General features: G+C 37.5%; 1 protein-coding gene across 4 annotated transcripts in view; it reads right to left on the reverse strand.

Moving 5' to 3' along the window:
- LOC131038928 (uncharacterized) overlaps positions 1–22,439 on the reverse strand; it is an 88,288-nt gene that overhangs the window by 36,881 nt on the left and 28,968 nt on the right. For 3 of the 4 annotated variants that reach the window (XM_057971530.2, XM_057971528.2, XM_057971529.2), the window contains exons 2-6: positions 15,763–16,138; positions 15,431–15,565; positions 15,110–15,175; positions 14,941–14,994; positions 14,730–14,834 (exon numbers count right to left, since the gene is read on the reverse strand). In XM_057971530.2, coding sequence (XP_057827513.1) covers positions 14,730–14,834; positions 14,941–14,994; positions 15,110–15,175; positions 15,431–15,565; positions 15,763–16,110 — 708 coding nt within the window. In that variant the 5' untranslated portion in view covers positions 16,111–16,138. Of the gene's footprint in view, positions 1–14,729; positions 14,835–14,940; positions 14,995–15,109; positions 15,176–15,430; positions 15,566–15,758; positions 16,139–22,439 lie in introns of all 4 variants that reach the window. The other variant, XM_059217034.1, reaches the window with a different exon arrangement.

Raw genomic sequence — 22,439 nt, forward strand, 5'->3', positions numbered from 1 at the left:
CTCTCGCCAATCATCCTTCGTTCAACCTTTGGGACTGTCCTATATCTGCTGTCCCAAAATGCCTGAATTTCGTCCTACTACAAGATGCACCATCATTGGCTTCCAATCTGTATGAAGTCAATCCCCTAGGCTTGCCATCTGATGAAGCTTTCAACACTAACTCCTTTCCATCCACCAAGAACTCCAACTGCATCTTGTGATAATCAAATGTGTACCTGCTAATGGATTGAAGCCACTGCATGCCTAGAACCACATCATATTGTTCAAACTTGATCACATAAAAGTCATCAATCAGTAGATAGGCCTCCAACTGAAGGCTGAGTTGTGGAACTCTTGTAGTGCAACTCAAAGTTCCACCACTAGCAGTTGTCACCCTAAAACCCGGAAATTTCTCAACTTGTAACCCAAACTTCTCAAATCTGCTAAACATAACTCAGTCCTGCTGTAAATGTGATATTTCCTCCAGATCTTGGCCCCAAATGGCCTGAAAGAGGATCCTTCAATGCTGCAAGTATGTAGGTTTAAGTCCAAACACTGTAAAAGATTGAGAGATTTCGTTCCCAACCTGGATTCCAATGGTGGTTTGTTGTCGCAGACCTCACCAATGCTGAAAGTTTGTAAAAATGAATTCAATAATGATGCCAATACTTTCCCGTGCATTTCCTTTATGGCTTCTAAACCCCACATCCAAATTAGGGATTCATTATTCCAAAGGAATATTCTTTTTTGCTTGGGTGTACCTCATGAGGTTGTAATAATTATTAAAGTGGGGCCATTTTATTTAAGTTGCAATTGCCTAGTTAGGGGTGCAAGTTGGGGGTCACTTAATGATATAAAGTTACACTTTATAAACATCTTTTATAAAGTCACTTTTAATGTAATATTGCCACTTAAGGTAAAAGTAACTTTATATTATAATGACATAAAGTATCTCAAATCTAACACCCCTTTTATAAAGTTACTTTATAACATATGTCTAATTTTAGAAAAAGTAACTTTATAATGAAGTATTATAAAGTTCATATGATATAAATCCATTCAAGCCAAAATTTGGCTAAGTATAAACGTTTTGCACCCAAAATCATCTCCTGTCCACTAAATTCACCTACGGAGATGGCTAATAGATGAATCTATGACTCCTGAGAGATCACTGGAAAAACGGGGACATTACAATCCTCCCTTCCCAGGATTGCTTGCCCTCAAGCAACACCAATCAACCTGCTGCTCCACAGTCCACACTGATAAGAATACTCAAGCAACACAAACCATGAAGCAACATTCTAGAATTCTTGATAAATAATGTACCAAGCAATTCAATTCCCGGATCCCATATCAAAATGAAGAATCTGCTGTATGGGATGTAAAAGAAGTTTGTCCACCAATCACCCTGAGGTATCCATCCATGCAAGTAGGACATCATGACAATGTAAAAGTGAACTCTCGTATGCCTATAAACCAGCACAAAAGGCCCCCAAACCTCACTGTCATAACTCTGACCAGCAACATAGATGTCCTCAAGCATAACATCAAACCAATGCAAATCTTGGAAACCCATCTCAAACTCCAAGTCCATCCCATACACATACTTCCTTACACTCCCAAGTAACTGGATAGCTGACGTGGACCATGAAAGATCAAGGAGTGCAACGTAACTCCAACTAAGGCAGCGGCTAATCCATATGGAGTCAACTGAAATGAAGTCAACTATCAACAACGTCAGTGCTGCTATATCATCAAGATTTGGTGACAAAATCAAAGGTGCATTAGGAACACCTTCTGTGCCAATCAAGGATAACTCATTAGGGCTGGTCTACTATGAGCCTCATTATCAATTCCATCATCACCATGTAGAAGATAACCAATCTCAGCTGAAAACTCAAAATTAGATAGCTCTTGTTTCTCCTTACTAATATGGTGATGAGTATCATGAATGTGCTGAAGTTGAAGCTTGGCTTGATGAGCTATCAACTTGGCTTGTCTAGCTCTTGCCAACCATCCTTCATTCATCCTCTAGTATTGCTCTATATCAGCTGTCCCAAAATGCAAAAAATCAGACTTACTACAAGATGCATTATCACTAGCTTCCAACTGGTATGTTGTCATTCCTTTAGGCTTGCCATTAGATGAAGCTCTCAACATCGATTCCTTTCCATCCACTAAGAATTTCATTTGCATCTTGTGATAGACAAATGTATACCTGCCAATAGATTGTAGCCACCGCATGCCTAGAACCACAACGTATTGTTCTAACATGATCACATAGAAGTCATCATTCAAGAGATAACTTCCCAACTGAAGCCTAAGCTGAGGAACTCTCGTAGTGCAACTCAAGGTACCGCCACTAGAAGTTGTCACCTTAAATCCTGAGAATCTCTCAACCTGTAATCTGTATTTCTCAACTGACTGTTCACTAAGGAAATTATATGTAGCTCTAGTATCTACCAAACAATCCACAGGTTGCCCCTTAAGAGTTCCCTTTAACCAAAAGGGATAGTACTAGGGTACTCCTAACAATGAAGCAATCATAACATTGGCAGTGACCAATGCATCCTCATCATCGCCACTCTCAGTACCTCTATCCTGTATGTGCTCATCCTCACCATCAAAGAAGACCTCAATGAGGTGTGCCTTACCTTTCCCAAGGCATCTATGGCCTGGTTCCCGTGGCTCCTTGCATGAGAAACACAATTTCTTCCTCCTTAATTCATTCAGTGATTCTTGATCCATTCGGGGTGGAGGTGGTGCACTCGGTAGCTATGTAGAAGAACTCTGAAGAGGTTTGGAACCTTCAAAAGATTTCTTGTTCTGCTGAAAAGAGGAGGGCGGAGTGGTATCAAGGTCAAGGGTGGTCTAAATGGCCTACTGTAAGGTCTTAGGCTTGAGAGCCTTGACCAATCCACGCAACCTATCATGGAGCCCCTCTATGAATAACATAACCACTCATTTGTCCGGCATCTTAGGAACCATGACTGCAATTCGTTGAAACTCATTGATCTAAGTTTCAACATAAGCTGTCTACTTCAATAAAGCGAGGTCCATGTAATATAACTCTACATCTTGTCAACACTAGCAATCAATCTCTCTGTGAACTCGGTGTAGGTATGTACGAGTGCATGGTTTTGTGTGACTAAACCATGGTGCCACCAATCATATGTAACACCCTCTAAGTGTAGTACAACAAACTGGATGGCCTAATCTTCTGGCATTGGTTTCAAGGACAGGAAAATATCCAGCTTATGCACCCAGGCACGTGCACTAATCAAACCACTGCCATCAAAAAGGGGCAAAGTATCCTTATTGGTAGCCCGATTCAACTCATTATTTTGCTGTTGATGTCTAGGACCTCTATCATTGCAGTATCTCATATTATCTCTCCATTGCATACAATATTGGTGTAATGGGAAGGCATCTCCAACATGTATCAGGAGACATGCCCACTCATCATTGGCTGCCATAACCATATCCTGGAATGTTATGCCCTCCTGTAGGTCAACTGGTGGTGGCTCATTTCTAGGAATGAAATGCGGGTGCATAGGCCTCTCAGTCATCCCGATCTGGGCTTTGTCATGCCTAGGTGAGATGGATGCACTGCCCAACGAAGGAGCCCTACTGCTGCAATGTCTCCTTACAGCTGAAACTGACCTGATGCGACTATCATGCCTACCCTAGTGATGTCCCAAGTTCGTCCTATCCAACATGTCCTGTAAGATGCCTAATGCTTGAACAATTCTTGGTTGTGCATCAACCGAGCTCCTCATAATCTCATCAAGATTAGGGGGATTTTATCTCTCCTCCCTTTGAGGGCTCCTATTTCCCTCAGGTCTCCTATTTCCCTCAAGTGTGTCACCCATGTCGAAGTCCAGGTGACCTTGTGCTCTTCTGCGCGTGTAATACCTATAGGGCCCTGTCCTACAAGGATACATGAAATTTGTCCAAACCCTCAGTCTGGCAGGATCTCTGCTCTGAAACCACTGAAAGATCCCAACTGAATATTGGCTCAATCTGAAGGATTTGTTTTAATAGAATTCTTTGACCAGTGAGTAGATGTTTTGGGTTTTGAAGAGTTTTTGAGGTTTGCTTGTGTGTTATTCATTTTTGAATGTTGCACAATGAAAGAGATATGCAAAATACAACCAATCTAATACTGAAAATTGAATTCAGAATTCTGATTTCTTTATTGCAGCAAACAAAAGACAAATAATGACTAATTTATTCCACAAAAGGCTCAAATAGCATACCAAGGGTCCAGACCTTGCCTGGTTGAGCTTCTTTATTTGACTGAATTGCAATAAATGATGATATAGGTGCCTCCAGGATGAACTAACAGCACCAATGAGTTTTATTTGTCCTAAAAAGAATTACCAAAAACAATTTATGCAAATATGCTGCATAACACACAAAGCCTCCAAGCAAGACTCCAAGATTTTGACGCTTTTCCGCAAAAGAATGCTCATATGATACGATCCAGTGCCACTGTAGCTGGAATAATAGTGGATCTGCCCTTATTAATCACCAACAATGAAATCTGGATCAAGTAGGGTAATTGAAAACCCTCAATTTCTTTATTTTGAACTCCCAAGCAAAATGAGTGGTACGGTCCAACTAGGAATAGTACGGTCTGCAAGAATGGAGGATAAACTTGCTGGAAATTATGAATTTTCTGCTCAGATCAGAAATTTGAACCTTGAATGTGCTATGATCATCAATTTTGCTCCTGAATTGGGCCCCCAATGGCCTGAATAGAGCTTCCCCTGTAGACCAATTGCTGTACCGTGAGAGGGGCTACGTCCTATCACCTGAAAATTGGAGGTTTTCGTTCCCAATTCTGTTCCCAGACCTCTGCCAGAATGTTGCAGACCTGCTGAAGGAAGAAGAAATGCCAAATAACATCAATACAATACCCAAAATGCCACGACCTCCTTGGTTTTATGCCTTTCAACCCTAATTCGAACCTTCTTAGGAAGATTCTAAGATTCCACTGGAATCTTCTCCTCCAAAAACCCACGCCTACCTTAAGGGGTGATTTCATCATGATAAAATTTGACCACTTTTTAAAATATTAAAATCTCCTAGGGAGGCATGCAAGGTAACTTAATATAAAGTTACTTTTTAAAACATCATTTAAATAAACTTTTTCTATTTTTAGAAAAAGTAGCTTTATAACATGATATTATAAAGTTTATATGATATAAATCCTCTCAAGCCCAATTTTCGCTAAGTATAAACCTTTTTGCACCCAAAATCATGCTGTCCACTAAATTCACCTGCGGAGATGGCTAACAAATCAATCTATGACTCCTAAGTCTTCACTGGAAAAATGGGGAGATTATAGTTTGAGGGGTACCAATGATGAGTTGCACAAGGTGTTAGATGTGAGAAAACACAAAGATAAAAGGGGTGCAAAATGATCTTTGTATTGGGCAAGATGATGCTTTTAGGGACATTTTAGGCTTTCTGGATGCAAATATTTTTTTGAAAAAAAAGTCAAAAAATGTCTGTTTTTGTTATTTCTTGAGATTTAAAAGAAAAAATTTGCTTTTGGTTGAGTCTCGACATTGGGACTCGTTGGGTCCAAGCCGAGTCTGCGAGTCACAAGTCTTGGCGAGTCTTACTCTAGACTCAGAGAAGCTCGAGTTTGGGCCCTTGGGACTTGCCCAAGGTCACCCAGCTCAAGACTCATTGAGTCCAAGTGAGTCCCGAAAGTGTCATCATCATCAATTATATTAGAAATGATAACTTACTTGGTTGCAAGATCTAAATCAAGATTTGAAGTTGGAAATTTTGTATTTCTTAAATATACTTCATTCCTTATTTAGTTAATTTGTGATTCTAGGGCAAAATATAGGAATATCCCAATAGGGGACATTACAATTGGTATCAAAGCACCGTTCTTGCCAGCCTAAAGGATGGAAGATAGTTGATGCAACTTAGCTGAAGGGCTCAAAGGGCCTTGGAAAGAAAAAGGACAAAACCCGCATGCAGCAATAAGCCTACGCCAAAAGGGAACAAACGGGAAACGAATTGAGGACCTTCATGGAGCGAACAACTCAAGCTCTCGTGGAGCAAAATGATAGAACAATCCAACTACTTCTCCAAGCCATCCAAAATATGAATAACAATAATCCTTGACCCAACCAAACCAATGGGAGCAATACCAATAACCATTCAAAAAATAACAACATCCCACCAAAGGTATCAACCCCTAGGCCAACAAGACCTTCCTTCATACCTAGGGGAGAACACACAATATAGGAAGAAGCAAATAATCCACCCCTTGACAATGTTGATGAAATTGCTGAAGCATACTCAAGACTAGATCCCAAAGTTAGGAGAAATGTCTCCTTTAGGGATTATTGTGATGCTAAAACTCAGACTATCCCTAGAAGGAAGAGGGGACAACCCAACAAAAATTTTAAGGCAAAGGATAAATAAAATGACTCTACCCAGCTTTGATGGATTCGAAAAAGTCACGGCACACTCATGGGTCCAAAAGATGGACACTTATCTCACACTTAGCCCCGTGACAGAGGAAGAAGCCATTAAATTCGCCATCCTACACTTGGAAGGACTTATTACCAAAGGCCACCAACACATAAGGACTCATGATGAATTCACTCAAAAACATATCCAAAGGCTTGATCAAAAACACCCCGAATGGTACCAGAGGTGTCTCAAAGTAGACTCACATTACACATACCTATTTGTCAAAGGATGAAAAGAAACTATCTGAGGCTTGGTAAGTGCCTTTGATCCTCCATCACTTGAGGACATGATCCAAAAGGCACTAAAATTAGACATCACACCTAAAAAGGACAAATACCATACAAAGAATCAACCTTCCAACATTCATACCAGCCCTTTTTACAAAAATGATAAACATCAAAATCCTTATACCCCTCTATCTTACAATGAAAGAAAGGAGTTCATGAAAAAAAGATCATGTTTCCAATGCAAGGAAACATGGGAACATGAGCACAATTGTAATCAAGAAAAACTTAAAAGATGACAAGAAGACCTAAAAGAGAAAGGTTTGTGCTTCAAATGCAAGGAAGAATGGAGGCTAGGACACATGCAAAAAGGAAAGTCAAGCACGTAATATCGAAGCATTGTGCGATGAAGAAGTATGAAAAGAGGAGGAAAATCCTAGCAAAAGAAGACAAGGCAAAAAAGAGGAAGAGCATGGAACCCTAGCCGCCATATCACAACCATCCAAACATCACCCTTTTCGAATTAAAAGTATTCTAAGGGACAAAAGGTAATCACCCTTGTGGATAGTGGGGCAACCAACAACTTTATCGACTGAATTTAGTAGCAAAAAATAAGTTGGAAACTAAGGATTTTAAGGGCTTTTACAGTAGCCTTGGCTAATGGAACCACTGCCCCAAGTACTAAAAAAACCCACAACTAAGCATGACCTTGGAGAAACATCTAATCGAAGAAGATTTCTACGTTGTTAAGTTGGTAGATACAGATGTAATTCTAGGTACCCCATGGTTGCACTCTTAGGGACGTTGCATCTTAGACAGGCAAGAAGTCATTTTGTGAGTGCTATCTAATGGATCTCTAAGAGTAGTCTCATCCAAAACAATGAAAAGAATTTTAGGCGTGAACAAGGATAATGGGCATCCCAAGGAAACCCTATACATATTGGTATCTAACCTATCTTAAAAAAGCACAAAAGGGTGTTTGAAGACATTTTGTGAGGATTGCCACCAAAGACAAGCTTTGAGCACACTATTGAATTAGAGGAAGGGGCAAGACCTATTATTACCACGTCATACTGTCATACACAAGGATATAAAGAGGAAATTGAGAAACCCATAAAGGAGTTATTGGAAATGGGACATATCCAACCTAACTCTAGTCCTTTTGCCTCCTCCATTGTCCTAGTGAAAAAGAAAGATGACACCATGAGAATGTGCATTGACTATAGGGCACTTAATAAAAAGACCATGAAAAACCAATATCTCATCCCTAGGGTTGATGAGTCATGAGCTAATCGATGAACTTCATGGAGCAGAATATTTTTCAAAAATTGATCTACATTCAAGATAACATCAAATAAGGGTAAGAGCTGAAGATGTTCTCAAGAAGGTTTTGAATGCCATTATGGACACTTAGAATTTCTTGTTCTACCTTTCGAACTAACAAATGCCCCTACTAACTTCCAATCTTGTATGAACCACATCTTCAAGAAACAGTTAAGGAAATTCCTCTTTATATTCTTCAATGAAATACTCACCTATAGCAAAACTTGGGAGGACCACTCAAGACATATAGAAGAAGTCTTGGAAATACTTGAACAATAATCCTTATTTGCCAAGCTACCCAAGTGTGAGATTTGGGATGGAGGAAATTTTACATCTTGGTCATAAAATCAATGCTCAAAGTGTCAGTGACAATGAGGAAAAGATTGAATCCATAAGGAGTTGGCCAAAACCAAAGACCTTAACACAACTAAGGGGATTTCTGGGAATTTGTAGCTACTATAGAAGATTCGTCAAGGGTTTTTCAAAGTTAACAGCCCCCTTAACTGACATGACCAAGAATGGTACTTTCACTTGGAATGAAGAAGCACAACAAGCTTTTGAGAGACTAAAGGAAGTCATGAACTGTCCTTTCCTACCAATCTCAAACATTTCTTTACCATTTGAGTTAGAAAGTGATGCTTCCAGAGAAGGCATTAGAGCCGTATTGATGCAAAACAAACATCCTATAGCCCTTGAAAGCCGAAAACTAAAGGAAGCCAATAGAAGCTACTCCATATATGACAAATAAATGCTAGCCATCATGCATGTCTTAGTTAAATTCAAGCAATACCCAGTTTGTGGGAGATTAATTGTGAAAACTGATCACAATAGTCTAAGATTTTTCCTAACCAAAAAGATTTAAATGATAGACAACATAAATAAGTGAGCAAAATACGAGCTTATGAATTTGATATCAAATACATGGAGAGATAGAACATTGTAGCCAATGCCATTTCACAGCGACCCCATCTATGCTCCATGACAAGCATCTCTATGAAATGGAAGAACGCCATTGTTGCCTAATAGACCAAAGGATCCTCAAGCCAATGACATCATATAAGGGAATATACCAAATGAAAAATACAATATAGTGGAAGAACTTATTCTATACAAGAATAGGGTGTTCCTTGTACCAAGATAAAAAATGAAAGACAAAATCATTAGAGAATATCATAACAATCCTTAAGCGAGCCACCAAGGGTACTACAAAACCTATAAGCAAATAAGGGAAAAATATTCTTGGAAGGGCCTCAAGAAAGATGTCCTTAGACATATTTAAGAATGTATAACCTGCCAAAGGAATAAAGCCATCCAACAAGCATCCTACAATCACTACCCATCCCTAACCAAAAATGGAAGAGTGTTTCTATGGACTACATAACCAAACTACCAAAAGTACATGGAAGGATTGCACATACGTCGTAGTGGACCGCCTCACCAAATATGCACATTTCATGGCAATATCCATCGACTATATGGCACCCCAAGTCGCCAATATCTTCTTCAGAGAAATTTTCAAGTTACATGACCTCCCTAAGAACATCGTCAATGATAGAGACAACAGATTCCTTAGCCTGTTTTGGCAAGAACTCTTCTATCTAGCATGAACTGAACTCACTCCAAGCACAAGTTATCATCCCCAAACGGATGGACAAACAGAGATTGCAAACAAATGGGTGGGATATCTGAGGAACTATGTAACAAGACAACAAAATGCATGGATCAAGTGGTTACACCTTGGGGAGTATTGTTATAATACCACCCATCATATGTCAATTGGAATGAGCCCATTCAAGGCCTTGTATGGATACGAGGCGACCTCATTTGGAAGTTTGATTCTCCAAGAAAGCCATGTACCAAGGGCCAAGGACTTCATGCAGCAAAATATTGATATTATGAACACACTCAAGGACAATCTACACCATGCATAGAACCAACAAAAGATCTATGCCAACTGAAATAGAACTTAAAGGACATTTGAAGTTGGGATTTGGTTTTCCATTGACTACAACCATACAAGCAATCTTCAATCAAGGTCAATGGAGCTAAGAAACTCAAACCCTAATTATATGGGCCATACAAGATTCTAAGATGGATAGGCAATGTAGCCTACAAATAGGAATTACTGGCAAACAACAAAATCCACAAAATCTTTCATGTATCCCGACTCAAAAAGGTGGTAGGGCAACATGTTACCCCATGTGTGGAACTACACCCACTTGACGATGAGGGCAAGTTAATTCTGGAACTTGAAATTGCTCTTGATGTGTGGGAGAAGAGATTGAGGAATAAGTTTAATTTCAAGTACTTCGTAAGTGGAAAGGCATGCCTACAAAGAACGCTACTTGGGAGGGAGTTGTGATCTTCGAACATCCAAATCTAAAATTGCTTGAGAACAAGGAATCTTGGGGGGGGTGGATTGTCGTGCCCCCGCCATGGAAGACAATGGAAAAATCTGCAAAATCGTCTTAAACATAAGACTTTACAATTTTCTTATCAGAGAAGGTGAGATGGCAGCAATCCTTTGAAAATCTATCTCAATGCAGGCAGTGATCCTCTCTTCATCGACAACAATGCAGCGATCCACATACAAGATAGCATGATAAAGAATGCATAGAAGAGATGATAAATTATGTTTACTATTTACATTAACGGGAATTATTAATAATTATTGAGGAGGTGCGATCATGATAATTATTAGTTAGAGGCAAAGGACATATAATCAAGGGTTACCACCTTTGCAAGAAGGATTCCCACAGGAAAAGACATACCCTTCCATCCCATGAAGAGATGTATAAGAAGCATATCAAACCCAAATAAGGGGCATCAAAGAAGACAAGGAAGTCAGTCGATCAAGAGAGAAATATCTGATTTCAGAATTAATAAGAGAGAAAATCAGCAGACTTTGATATTTACAAGGTGTTTTGTATGATGCACAATACATAGAAATACTTATCTTGTTGACTTGTTTATCCTATCTTCAATTTAGCGATACCTTGGAATGATAAGTAATTAATATATATTGCTTCTAATATATTTTCATTCTTGCTATTATTCTTAATAAATGCATTATTAATTATATTAATAAGGATTACTTTAATGCTTTTATCCAACTTTGTAGAAGCATGTCCTTGTTCCTTAACATGCATATGTACCTAGACTAGAAAATGCTTGAATGAATGATCCCTTTTATATTGGCATGTACCTACTAACACCAAATACAAACATTTTCAAAAATTATCTTTCTTTCTTTGAGTGTACATCTCATTTATCACACACACCTAATGTCAATTTTTTACGCATCCCCTAACTCTGACATGTGGCAAGCATTCTGCATGCACCTTTCCTTCTTCAAGTGCTTAAAACATTTCAATGAGGTTCTCTTTGTAGTAGTCTTCACCTAAGCCCAATGGTGGCCAATACACTAGCTTCAAAATTTCCACAATTTCTTGCTCTTCAATGTGGTATGCTTCAATTCTTTAGCATGCTTCTATGTGTTGGATGAAAATTTTGTAAACTGGGGAAGTTCACAAAATTGTGGTTTCAGCCACAATGTGCGAGATTGAATCTCTCCTAATTATAAGGGAAGGCTCCCCTTTTGACTTACTACTCTCTCTACTTGAAACACAATTTTTAACTATGAATCCTATTCTAAATTTGGGTGGTACATCATCTTATTCTCTCTTTAGAATAGATGTTATTCTCTCCTCTTTTTTCAGAAAAGAATTTACAATGCGGAGTATTAATGATTAATATAACTTCAACGTTACAAAGAAATAACTTAGTATGTGAATGAAAAATACAAATAAAGAAGCAAAGTTTCCGTAAAGGCACAAAGTCCTTTGTTGCTTCTCTGGGACAAGAAAACAGTGTTTAAGCTCAAAGTCTTGTAATCACTATAATCCTATCAACCTTTTACAAATAGTTTTTGTAACCCACAGTATCTAATAAGATAACAAAGTAAAGCACAAAGTCTTTATCTTGATATCCTATTAATATTTTGATAAGCTTTTCACAAAATAACGAAAGGAGCTCAAAGTCTTCAAATCGTTATCCGTTGTACTAATTACTAATTCTATTTAACAAGCGCTGAAATGTAACACAATGTTTACAAACCGAAACTTGTTCTACTCTTTAATACTATTTCAACAAAATGCTTTCATTTAATCACAACATGATTTTATCATAAGAATGACGTAAGAACACTCTCACCATAAACCACAATGAATCCAACACAAAGTTTGAATGCCAAAGATGTCTTCTTATTTGATCAAATTTGCAAAATAACAATATGAACTCAAAGTTTCACTTTGCTCTTCACTTCGGCATAGTTTTGTTGCATAAGATTAAAGATAAAAAACTACAATGAGCAACCTCATATATATAGGTGAGGTGCAATGAGCTAATCTAGGGAAACTATGACTAAATCAAAGAAGAGTCCTATTTGACTTAGAACTCGTGCATGTTCTAGATGCAAAAATTTGAATGCAAAATGACACTTGAAGTGTCAATTGGAATTATAAAATGCCACTAAACTAGAGATGCACAAAAATGACTAAGTGTCTAGAGCCTCGTCTTGGTAGCCCGTACTTTGAAATTCCCAGGTCTTGGTATATGGAATCTGATGTCTGAAATGGAGTTGTAGGAATGGATTTTGAAGAATTCCCAAAGTTAGATAAAAAAAACCAAAAGTGTGGTTCAAGAAGTGCATTTCGGACTTATAAGTCCGATTTGCATTTGGGAATAGATTACAAAACACATTGGTGTAAATCGGCTTTACAAATCCGATTTACACTTTGAAAGGTTCATACTAAAAGGTGGTGTAGGTCGGGTTTGTAAAACCGATTTACACCACAAAAAACAACAAAGGAAAAAATGTTGGGCTTGGTGCATGTCGGGGTTATAACCCCGCCATACACCATGAAGGAGGGACTTGGTGTAGATCGGGGTTATGGCCCCAATATGCACCAAGAAGGGGAGTCTTGGTGTAGATCGGGGTTACGGCCCTTATATACACCGTTTTCCTTGTGTATTGGCGTTGGTGTAAGGCGGGGTACACCCAAAGGGAAGGACTTGGTGTAAATCAGGGTCGTAACCCCACCATACACCAAAAACAAGTGTGAATAAGATTGTTAGGCTTTAGGTGTAGTTCGGGTTTATAAACCCAACCTACACCTGACATGAGTTTTTCACATGGCTATGAAGTGGTGTAAATCGGGGTTACAACTCCGATTTGCACTAGACTATAAAATTTTGAAGGGAAGTGTAATTCGGGTTTGTAATCCCGATTTACACTTGTGTGCACAAAAGAGGTGCAATTCGGGTTTGTGAACCCAATTTACACTAAAACACAAAAACTAACTTAAAAGACCCTAAAAAAAAAACTAGAACCTCTGAATCAAGAATCAAGGGTCACAAATCATGCATGAGGGGGAATAAAGACTACCTCAAAAAGCATGCTTAGAGCACAAGCTACAAATTGGACAAAATTTGTAGGGGTTATCCTATTTTTGTGACATAGCTAAAAATGAGGACAACACTATGCATTCTTAAAGAATTTTGAGCAGACTTTTGTATTAGTGCATGCCTAAACACTAGGAAAAACAACAAAACTTACTCTTGTTTATTGTGACATGTGCCTGAGTTTTTAAATGCATCTAAACATTGAATGGATGAAGACCTGTAATCGAACTAGTGACACATCCTCATTTCTTTGGCACATTTTTTTGTGATGAACTCTATGTATAGGCATGTGTTACACATTAGGCACATGCCTAAACATTGGACAATAAAAATATAACTCAAAGACTTGCTTGCATTGGCATGCACCAAAACATTGGATACAATTTCAACATTTTCACTTCTTTATAGAAGTGCACCTCTCCTCTCACGCATGCATCTGCCCATTTGATGGTTTACTCAGGGCTGTAAACCAATTGAAGTAGAACCATGATCCCCAACTACTACTTTTAGCAGCCATCACATTTTTCCTTTTTGTTTTATTTATTATTCCATACTGGATCATTTCTCAGCCTCCAGTGCCCATTACTCTTACCATGACCCTTGCTCATTTTTTGATTTCTGGAAATACTGGTTGAAACACATTCAAAGGTATTAAACATCCATATTTGAGTTTGGCTTCACAGATAGATGGTCCCACAAGTCAGATGATGTTTTCCACTTAAGGAATCTTCAAATTTCCTCTAAACTCTAGTAATGCTTGATAGATAGACCATGTAAAGCATGCAGCAAATAGTAGATGTACTTAATAATTCGTCAAATGAATCTTTGACTTGAGAAAGCATAAACCCTACCCATGTAATATTGGTTCAGACTCGGAAAAATGAAATTCCATCATACATCTTATAAAACATACTGGAGATATAGGATAAAACATTCAATTATTTGAATCCGTATACAGAAAATAAAAATGTCAATTTTGTTAACACCTTGTTGTGTTGATTGTCAAATGTCTTTAGTCTCCAAAACATGGAAAGGTTTATCAGTTTTTAATATTTATGCTAAGAAATGTTTTAAGAATTTATTAAGTTAGAGAAACATACATTTTGAACAAACTATTTGCAGTGGATTTCAATTAGTGTTAGATTTGAACCAGGTATTGGGGAATGAATTTTACATCACTGTAGTATCTGAGTCTGGAAAAAAAAGATTTTAAGATGGGGAAAGTTACGAGTTTACCTTAAGTTCATGGGCATTTTTTTTTTCCAACTTTTGCGTGTTTCCAATGTCGTACTCATCCTCTTCATCATCATCATTAATCCTTCGCACAAAGTTTTTAGAATCCTATCACACTATATGTTAGTTGAACTCATTGTAAGTCATGAATTCTGATTCAAGAAGACAAACAACAAAAATCATACAAATCAATAGGATTAATCAAGATTCCAACCTGGAGAAATAAAGATTTGATAAGGGCTTCATCTTCTTCTTCCAGTTTCTTTTCCTGCCAAAACAATAGCAAGCAACACATCAGCAGATTTGACAAAATTGGCCACTTCCAAGTCCATAATAAATTTCAGCATATAATCATTGAAACATTATACATACAAAACATATACCTTTTCTTCTGTAGTGTGCCGCAGAGCCTCTAGCATTGCATCCGTGCTAATGGTTGCATGCCTTGCCTGAAACAAATTCAAAATAACTTTAAATTACACAAATATAATGCAACATGCAAAACTAAAGCACTAAAGAACCCCCAAATAAGTCACAATTACCAATTCAAAGCACTTAAAGTTTAAAATTCTAAATTTCTATGATTTAATAAATGAAAAATTTAATCTCCTATCTTATGATCAATATATCATTTGAATCTTTGAAGCCTCAATGCAAAAAAAAAGGACGAACACTGAAATATAAACACACTGAGTGGATTCTACCTTCATGGATTTCATCTCATCAAGAGCAGCAAGTATATCCATCTCTCTTTTGGAATCTAGGGTACGATTTTCAAGTGACTTCATTGCATCACCCATCTCCTCGGCATCTCTCTTCTTCTGTTCCTTGTCTACTTCCTACATTGTAAAAGTATTAGTAAATTATAGATTGTTCGTCTAACTTCAATTACATGAGAAAATATTCCCAATGCTAATTTTGATTTTTTTAAGTGAACAAAAAAAAAGAAATCACAGCATATACATATACATATACATATGCATACATACATACATACATATATACATAGATATATATATATATGGATCTTACTTACCTCATCTTCAGCACGCCAAGGTTCAAAGTTCCGCATTGCACCTGACTCCACAACATAATCGGAGTTTTCCGGATCTGTCTTCATGGTCAGTTCGGCTGAACACTTTGTACATTTAAAGTAGAATCTGAATATTTGGATGCCTAAATATGTCTCTCCAATAACATCCTCTTTGCGAGAATTGAACTTTGTACCCTTGTAAATATAATTCCCACAAGTATTGCAGCGAATACTCATGGGGAGCATCATACGCACTTTAATCTGTTGGTTCTTGGGCTGCCTTCTTCTCGGTATTTGGGAGGGATCAAAATCTGGAGGATAGTATTTGTTTAATACCTTCCTTTCTCCCATTGTTGTGGCTTATTAAAATTCCCAGAATCTGCACATAAAACAAACATTGTTGATTTGTTAATGAGGGTGACTGACCAACTTTATCGGCTTTGATTTAGACTAGAAATGGCTCAATAATCTTTTCACTTGCAAACAAATTTAAGCAAGGTTTAATTAAGCTTCCCCACTCACACACTTGTTAGTAACAATATGACAAACTGCATAATATGTTCATGCTTTAATCTCTGATGAAAGCTACTGTTATACTACACAATTTTATTAGTCCTACATTTTCAGAAATAAAAAATACCGGTTTTTAAACATTCTCACACATGTTTCTAATAAAATCACAGAAACTTACAAAATCCTGGCTCTGAAACATGCAGAGAACAAAATGTGATTAACTGTTTAATTTACTCAGTTTCTCAGCAAATGAAAGATGCCCTCAGAGTAAAGATACTTGATTCCATTTCCAGTAAATTTATTAACATCGAGATCACAATTAATTCATTTAAATGCATTCAATGCTCCTTAGCAGTTTTCAAAATATAATTTTAGCTAGGACTTGCACCGAAAGGATGTGCAATGGTTACGCCAATTATAATTTATATAGAATGTCCTATAAATCTGACAGAAGATTTATAGTTGAATTCAGCAGGTGTTTCTTAAAATGTTTTAGCAATTACTGAATTTTTTAGAGTATTTAACAAGTAGATGGTTTCGTAGATTTTATGGTAGCTGGATAAGTTTGAAGTCTTACGATTAGAAATTTAGAAAGTTGGTCATCTCATCATTTTTTTTAGCAACAGTTAATGCTAAGAAATTTATAGATGCAAAACATGTGGCAAAGGATTCTATTATATTGAGGGAACTTCCATCTCAACCCATAAGCAAAGTAAGGGCTCTTATTTTCCAGTATAAACTTCCAACATATCCTTCATCCTAAAATCTCTTCCATAAAATGCTTCCTAAATAAATCTATTAAATTATTTTCCATAATTTAAAAAATATATATTTAATTTTAATATATAAACTAGTTTATCAAGTTTCTAATTTTACAGATTTATTGTACCCCTAATCCCATTGTGGTTGAGCCTCTAAATTTAGAGGGATATTTAAAGAATTTTGTAAATCTATGTGCATGTAATTATGTTTTATCAGTTGTTCCTACTATCAAACTTCTTACTCTTTTTAGGTGTAGAACAATGGTCAAGAAGTTAAACCTACAACTATAAAGGCTCACAAAACAAAAGCTGCTATGGTAAAAATTATTTTCACCCACTCTCTCATCAAGAAACCCTAGTGATGCAAGCCAAAAATATATTTAGAAGAGAAGATGCCCTGTTTCAGGGGAATTTGCTCTACCACTAAGGCCACAAGTATGCACTCTACTAGGAGAGAATGGATGACTTTGAAAGTAATCATACATAATCCTCAATGGTTAGAGCAGGTGTGAAAAAGACAAAAATTTGTAAAGCTATTTGTTTCAAAAAATCAATTTTCATCTGAGTTTGTGCTATATGCTCATTGTGCCCGGACCTGGTTTGGCTATATGCCTGTAGTGCCCAGACCGGGTTTGTCTGGGTTCAAATCCACATCTAGGTATGCATGGGTGCACCCCAAGTTTCCCCAGGTTCATTATGGGTCCATGAACATGGACCCACATCGAACTCGGGGCCCTTGGGGCGCACCCAGGCCACACCCAAGCAAACCCAAGCGTGAACCTAGGCTTTGCCACTAGGAGTTACTTAAAAAGTGACTTAAAACATTAAAAAAATACTTTTTACCTTTTCTCACTAAAACCCTAAAACATCCCTATTCTTTGGTTTTGAAGAATTTTTTCAAGTTTTTTTTTAATTTTTAATTTTTTAGAAAAAGAGAAACAAGTTCTACTATTTCTTATAATGTTTTTCCATACTTTCATTAGCTTTTACAAATGTGTAAGTTTGCATTTATTTAGTTGATAGAAGACCTCCTTTATGGAATTATACTACAATGCTTCAACAACTTCTAGGAGGTGGGGGATATGAATGGAATTGTAATTTTTGTAAAACCAATTATAGGTGCTCGTATTATCGAGTGGGATGTCACTTTTATGGTCCTACTGAGAAAAGGATTAAAATGTGTTAAGGGTCAAATAAGCAAGGGTTGTCTGTCACACAAATAGCAGGATTCATTAGAGAACAAGAAGAAGCTAATAAAGCTCTAGAAAGAGCAAAACTAAGAGCTCATCCATCCGCAAGCAAAAAACCAATGACTTTCTTACCCAAAGATCATCAAACACTACCAATAAAGGCCTCCAAACATCCCTCTATGCAAGATGGAGTAGAAAATCCCAATCTTTCATGCAAAAGAGACCAATTGGACAAGGCATTTAAATGGAAGTAAGAGATATTGCAAAGCAAAAAATTGCACGTTGCATCTATGCCAAGGATCTTCCTTTCAACTTGGTGAGATCACCATATTGGCGGGAGACGATGGTGGCAATCAATAGTGCACCTTTTGGTTTCACAAGTCCTGGGTTTGGAAAGGTGTGCACCACCTTATTGGCAAGAAAAAATAATTTTGTAGAGACATCAGTCAAATCGATTAGAGATTCTTGGGTTGAATTGGGTGTTTCTATTGTTTCGGATGAATAGAAAAATGCAAAAACCATCCATTAATAAATGTTATTGCAATGTCCCCCAAAGGGGCAATGTTTTTGAGGGCATTTGATTGTGAGGGGCAACTCAAAGATGCAAAGTTCATCCCCAAAATCCTTATTGATTCCATAGAGATGGAGGATCATCAAAATGTTGTCCAAGTCATTACAAACAATGCAAAAGTTTGCAAGGCTGCAAGTGCTTTGGTTGAGCAAAGATATGAGCACAATTTTTGGATACAATGCACCATACACTCCCTTAACTTGGTGATGCAAGCAATTGGCACTCAAATAGAGTGGGTGAAGGAAATATACCAAGAGGGTGAGGAGATCCAAATGTTTGTGACAAACCACCATATGTCACAAGACATTTTCAGGAGTTTCTTAATGTTGGAATTGCTGAAGGTAAATTTAATTTATCTATTTAATTTTATTTATGCCATGTTTAATATGTATATAGTATTTTTTAATGTGTTATTGACATTTTTTACATGATCCTAGGTTGTTGAGACCCGATATGTATCACATACAATAGTGATGAGACAACTTTTGAAGGTGAAAGAGGCATTGAGTGCCATAGTTATTAGTAACCAATGAGGTATTTGGAAGTAGTCAAATTCAGAGAGGGCCCAAAAGGTTAGGTCATTGATCTTGGATCTCTATTGATGGGATCATGTGGAATGTCTCGAATTTCACCGAGCCTATCATGAGTATGATCAAGTTTATTGATACAGATACAGCATGTTTGAGGGAAGTCTATGATGGGATGGACACCATGATAGAAAACAATAAAGTAATAATAGCAAAAAAAGAGAATGAGATACAGCATATTTGAGGGAAAACTATGATGGGATAGACACCAGGATAGAAAACAATAAAGTAATAATTGCAAAAAAAGAGAATGACCCCCAAGAAATATTTTTCAAAGGGGGGAAAAAATTATTCTTCATCATTGCAACAAGATGACCATGCCATTGCACCTCATTTCACATGCATTATCTGCCAAGTACTATAGCAATGATGTACTTTCCTTGCCAAGGAGAAATCCACCATATCGAGATTCTAAAGTTGCTTCTAGGTACAAGCGGGCATTCTCTAGACTTTTCTCACATCCTGAAGTAGTGGATCTTGTGAGGAAAGAGTTGGCTTGTTTATCTCGAGAAAAAATCAGTCCTTGTGCTATTAATGACCAATCCAATGTGGATGCTACTATATGGTGTTACCTCCATGGTCAAGATTATATGTTCCTCCAACCTCTTGCAATCAAGATTCTATCACAACTTTTTTTTTTTACTTTTTTTTTTTAACATTTGTATTGTAGACTTAAGCACTAAATCATTAATTTATTTTGCATTTTTTTTTAAAGTTTGATTGGTTTTCTCTCCAATTTCAACAGGTTGCAAGTTTTTTTGTTGTTGAACGGAATTGGAGTACATACTCCTTTATCCACTCAATGAAACGTAACTAGTTGGCTTAAAAAAAAAAAGTAGAAGACTTGGGTTTATATTCATTCCAATTTGCGTCTTCTAACACATAAAGCATAACAATACAAGGATGGGTCAACAAAGCATCAAGATGTAACCCCTAAGTGTACCAAGTTGGATGCAACTATTGATTATCTTGCTAGAGTCACCAGGATGATGATGATGAGATACCTACACATGATGCACCTAGTGGGAGTGGCACTGCTTTGGGTTCAAAAGATTTTGAACTTGAAGCAAGTTGCAAGTTCAACAGGTTGCAAGTTCTTTTGTTGCTGAACGGAATTGGAGTACATACTCCTTTATCCACTCAATGAAGCGTAACCAGTTGGCTTAAAAAAAAGTAGAAGACTTGGTTTATATTCATTCCAATTTGCGTCTTCTGACACATAAAGCATAACAATACAAGGATGGGTCAACAAAGCATCGAGATGTAACCCCTAAGTGTACCAAGTGGATGCAACTAATGATTATCTTGCTAGATTCACTAAGATGATGATGATGAGATACCTACACATGATGCACCTAGTGGGAGTGGCACTGCTTTGGGTTCAAATGATTTTGAACTTGAAGCAAGTTGCAAGTTCTTTTGTTGCTGAACGAAATTGGAGTACATACTCCTTTATACACTCAATGAAGCGTAACCAGTTGGCTTAAAAAAAAAAAAGTAGAAGACTTGGTTTATATTCATTCCAATTTGATTTTAGAAGAGGTTCAAGATTCAGGAGTGGAAAGCTCCTCAGAAGATGATACTTTATCCGACACATCAACCGAAAGTCAAGGAGACCTAGAGACGGAAGATCAAGGAAATACAATATGGACATTAAGGTTTGATGGGTCTAAATCTAAACAAGGATCTGGAGCAGGTTATGAATTAATTAGCCCGACAGGAGAAGCTTACCTTGCCGCTAACAGATTGCAATTTCCCTGCACCAACAATGTGGGCTGAATATGAATCCTTGATTCATGGGTTATTGTTAGCTATCAAAAAGAAGGCAAAAATACTGCAAGTGTATGGAGACTCAGAAATAGCCATAAGACAAATCAGAAGACAGTATGTCTGCCATGACAAAAGGTTGACCAGATACCGGAACCGAGTCTGGGACCTCATCGAAAGTTTTGAGGCCTTCAACATCCAATCAATATACAGGCATCAGAATCAAGTGGCTAATTCCCTTGCACAAGCCGCTAGCTCTTTGATACCATTAGCAATGGAAGGATTGAAGAAGTTCACAGTTGAGTTAACATCAGTCCCTTCGGTCCCGGATAACATCACTAATTTTCAAGTTTTCGAAGATGACAAGCACATACTAGATTTCTTAACCAACACAGATGTCTTCATTGCCCAGATCATTGACAAGGAAGAAGTAGGAGAAGCAGAATTTGATGCCTAAGGAGTTTTGAATCTAAAGACAAACACTATTCCAAAGGGGATGGTAGAATTAGAAAGAATTTTTGATCCTGACAAATTGAAAGAGATGAAGAACCACAGCATGAAAGGAAACATGTGTGACACGATCAACGTAGGTGACAACATGCAAACTAAGAATGTGTTTATTGGAAAATCCTGCACCGCAGCTGAAAGAAATGGAATCCTGAAAAACATGAGAGATTTCCCAGACGTCATCGCATGGAGTTATGAAGATCTCAAGACTTATGACACCGCAATTATTACTCACACAATCCCTTTGAAGCCAGGAAGTAAGCCATTTAGGCAGAGGCAGAGACTAGTCAATCCTTTGTTGGAACCCCTGATATATCAAGAAGTTAAGAAACTGCTCTCAGCCAAGATCATCTTCCCAGTAAGGCATTCGACGTGGGTCGCCAACCTGGTTCCTATCAGAAAGAAAAGCGGACTGATTAGATTGTGTGTTGATTTCAGAAATCTCAACCAGGCTTCAAAAAAAGACAATTATCCGCTACCATCGCTAGATGAGGTATTACAGATTGTCAACAGGTCGCAGATGATGTCTTTTCTGGATGGATACTCAGGATATAACCAAGTTCTGGTCGAGCCGGAAGATCGACTAAAGACTGCTTTCACTACCAAGTGGGGAACATTTGCATACAAGAGAATGCCTTTTGGACTTATCAATGTCGGGGCCACATTCCAGAGAGCCATGGATATCGCTTTCAGGGACTTAATTGGAAAATGCATTATTATATATATGGATGACATCACAGTTTTCTCCAGGCAAAGAGAAGATCATGTGGATGATTTAAGAAGA

Source organism: Cryptomeria japonica, chromosome 3 (genome assembly GCF_030272615.1).
Source record: "Cryptomeria japonica chromosome 3, Sugi_1.0, whole genome shotgun sequence".
NCBI classification, from domain to species: domain Eukaryota; kingdom Viridiplantae; phylum Streptophyta; class Pinopsida; order Cupressales; family Cupressaceae; genus Cryptomeria; species Cryptomeria japonica.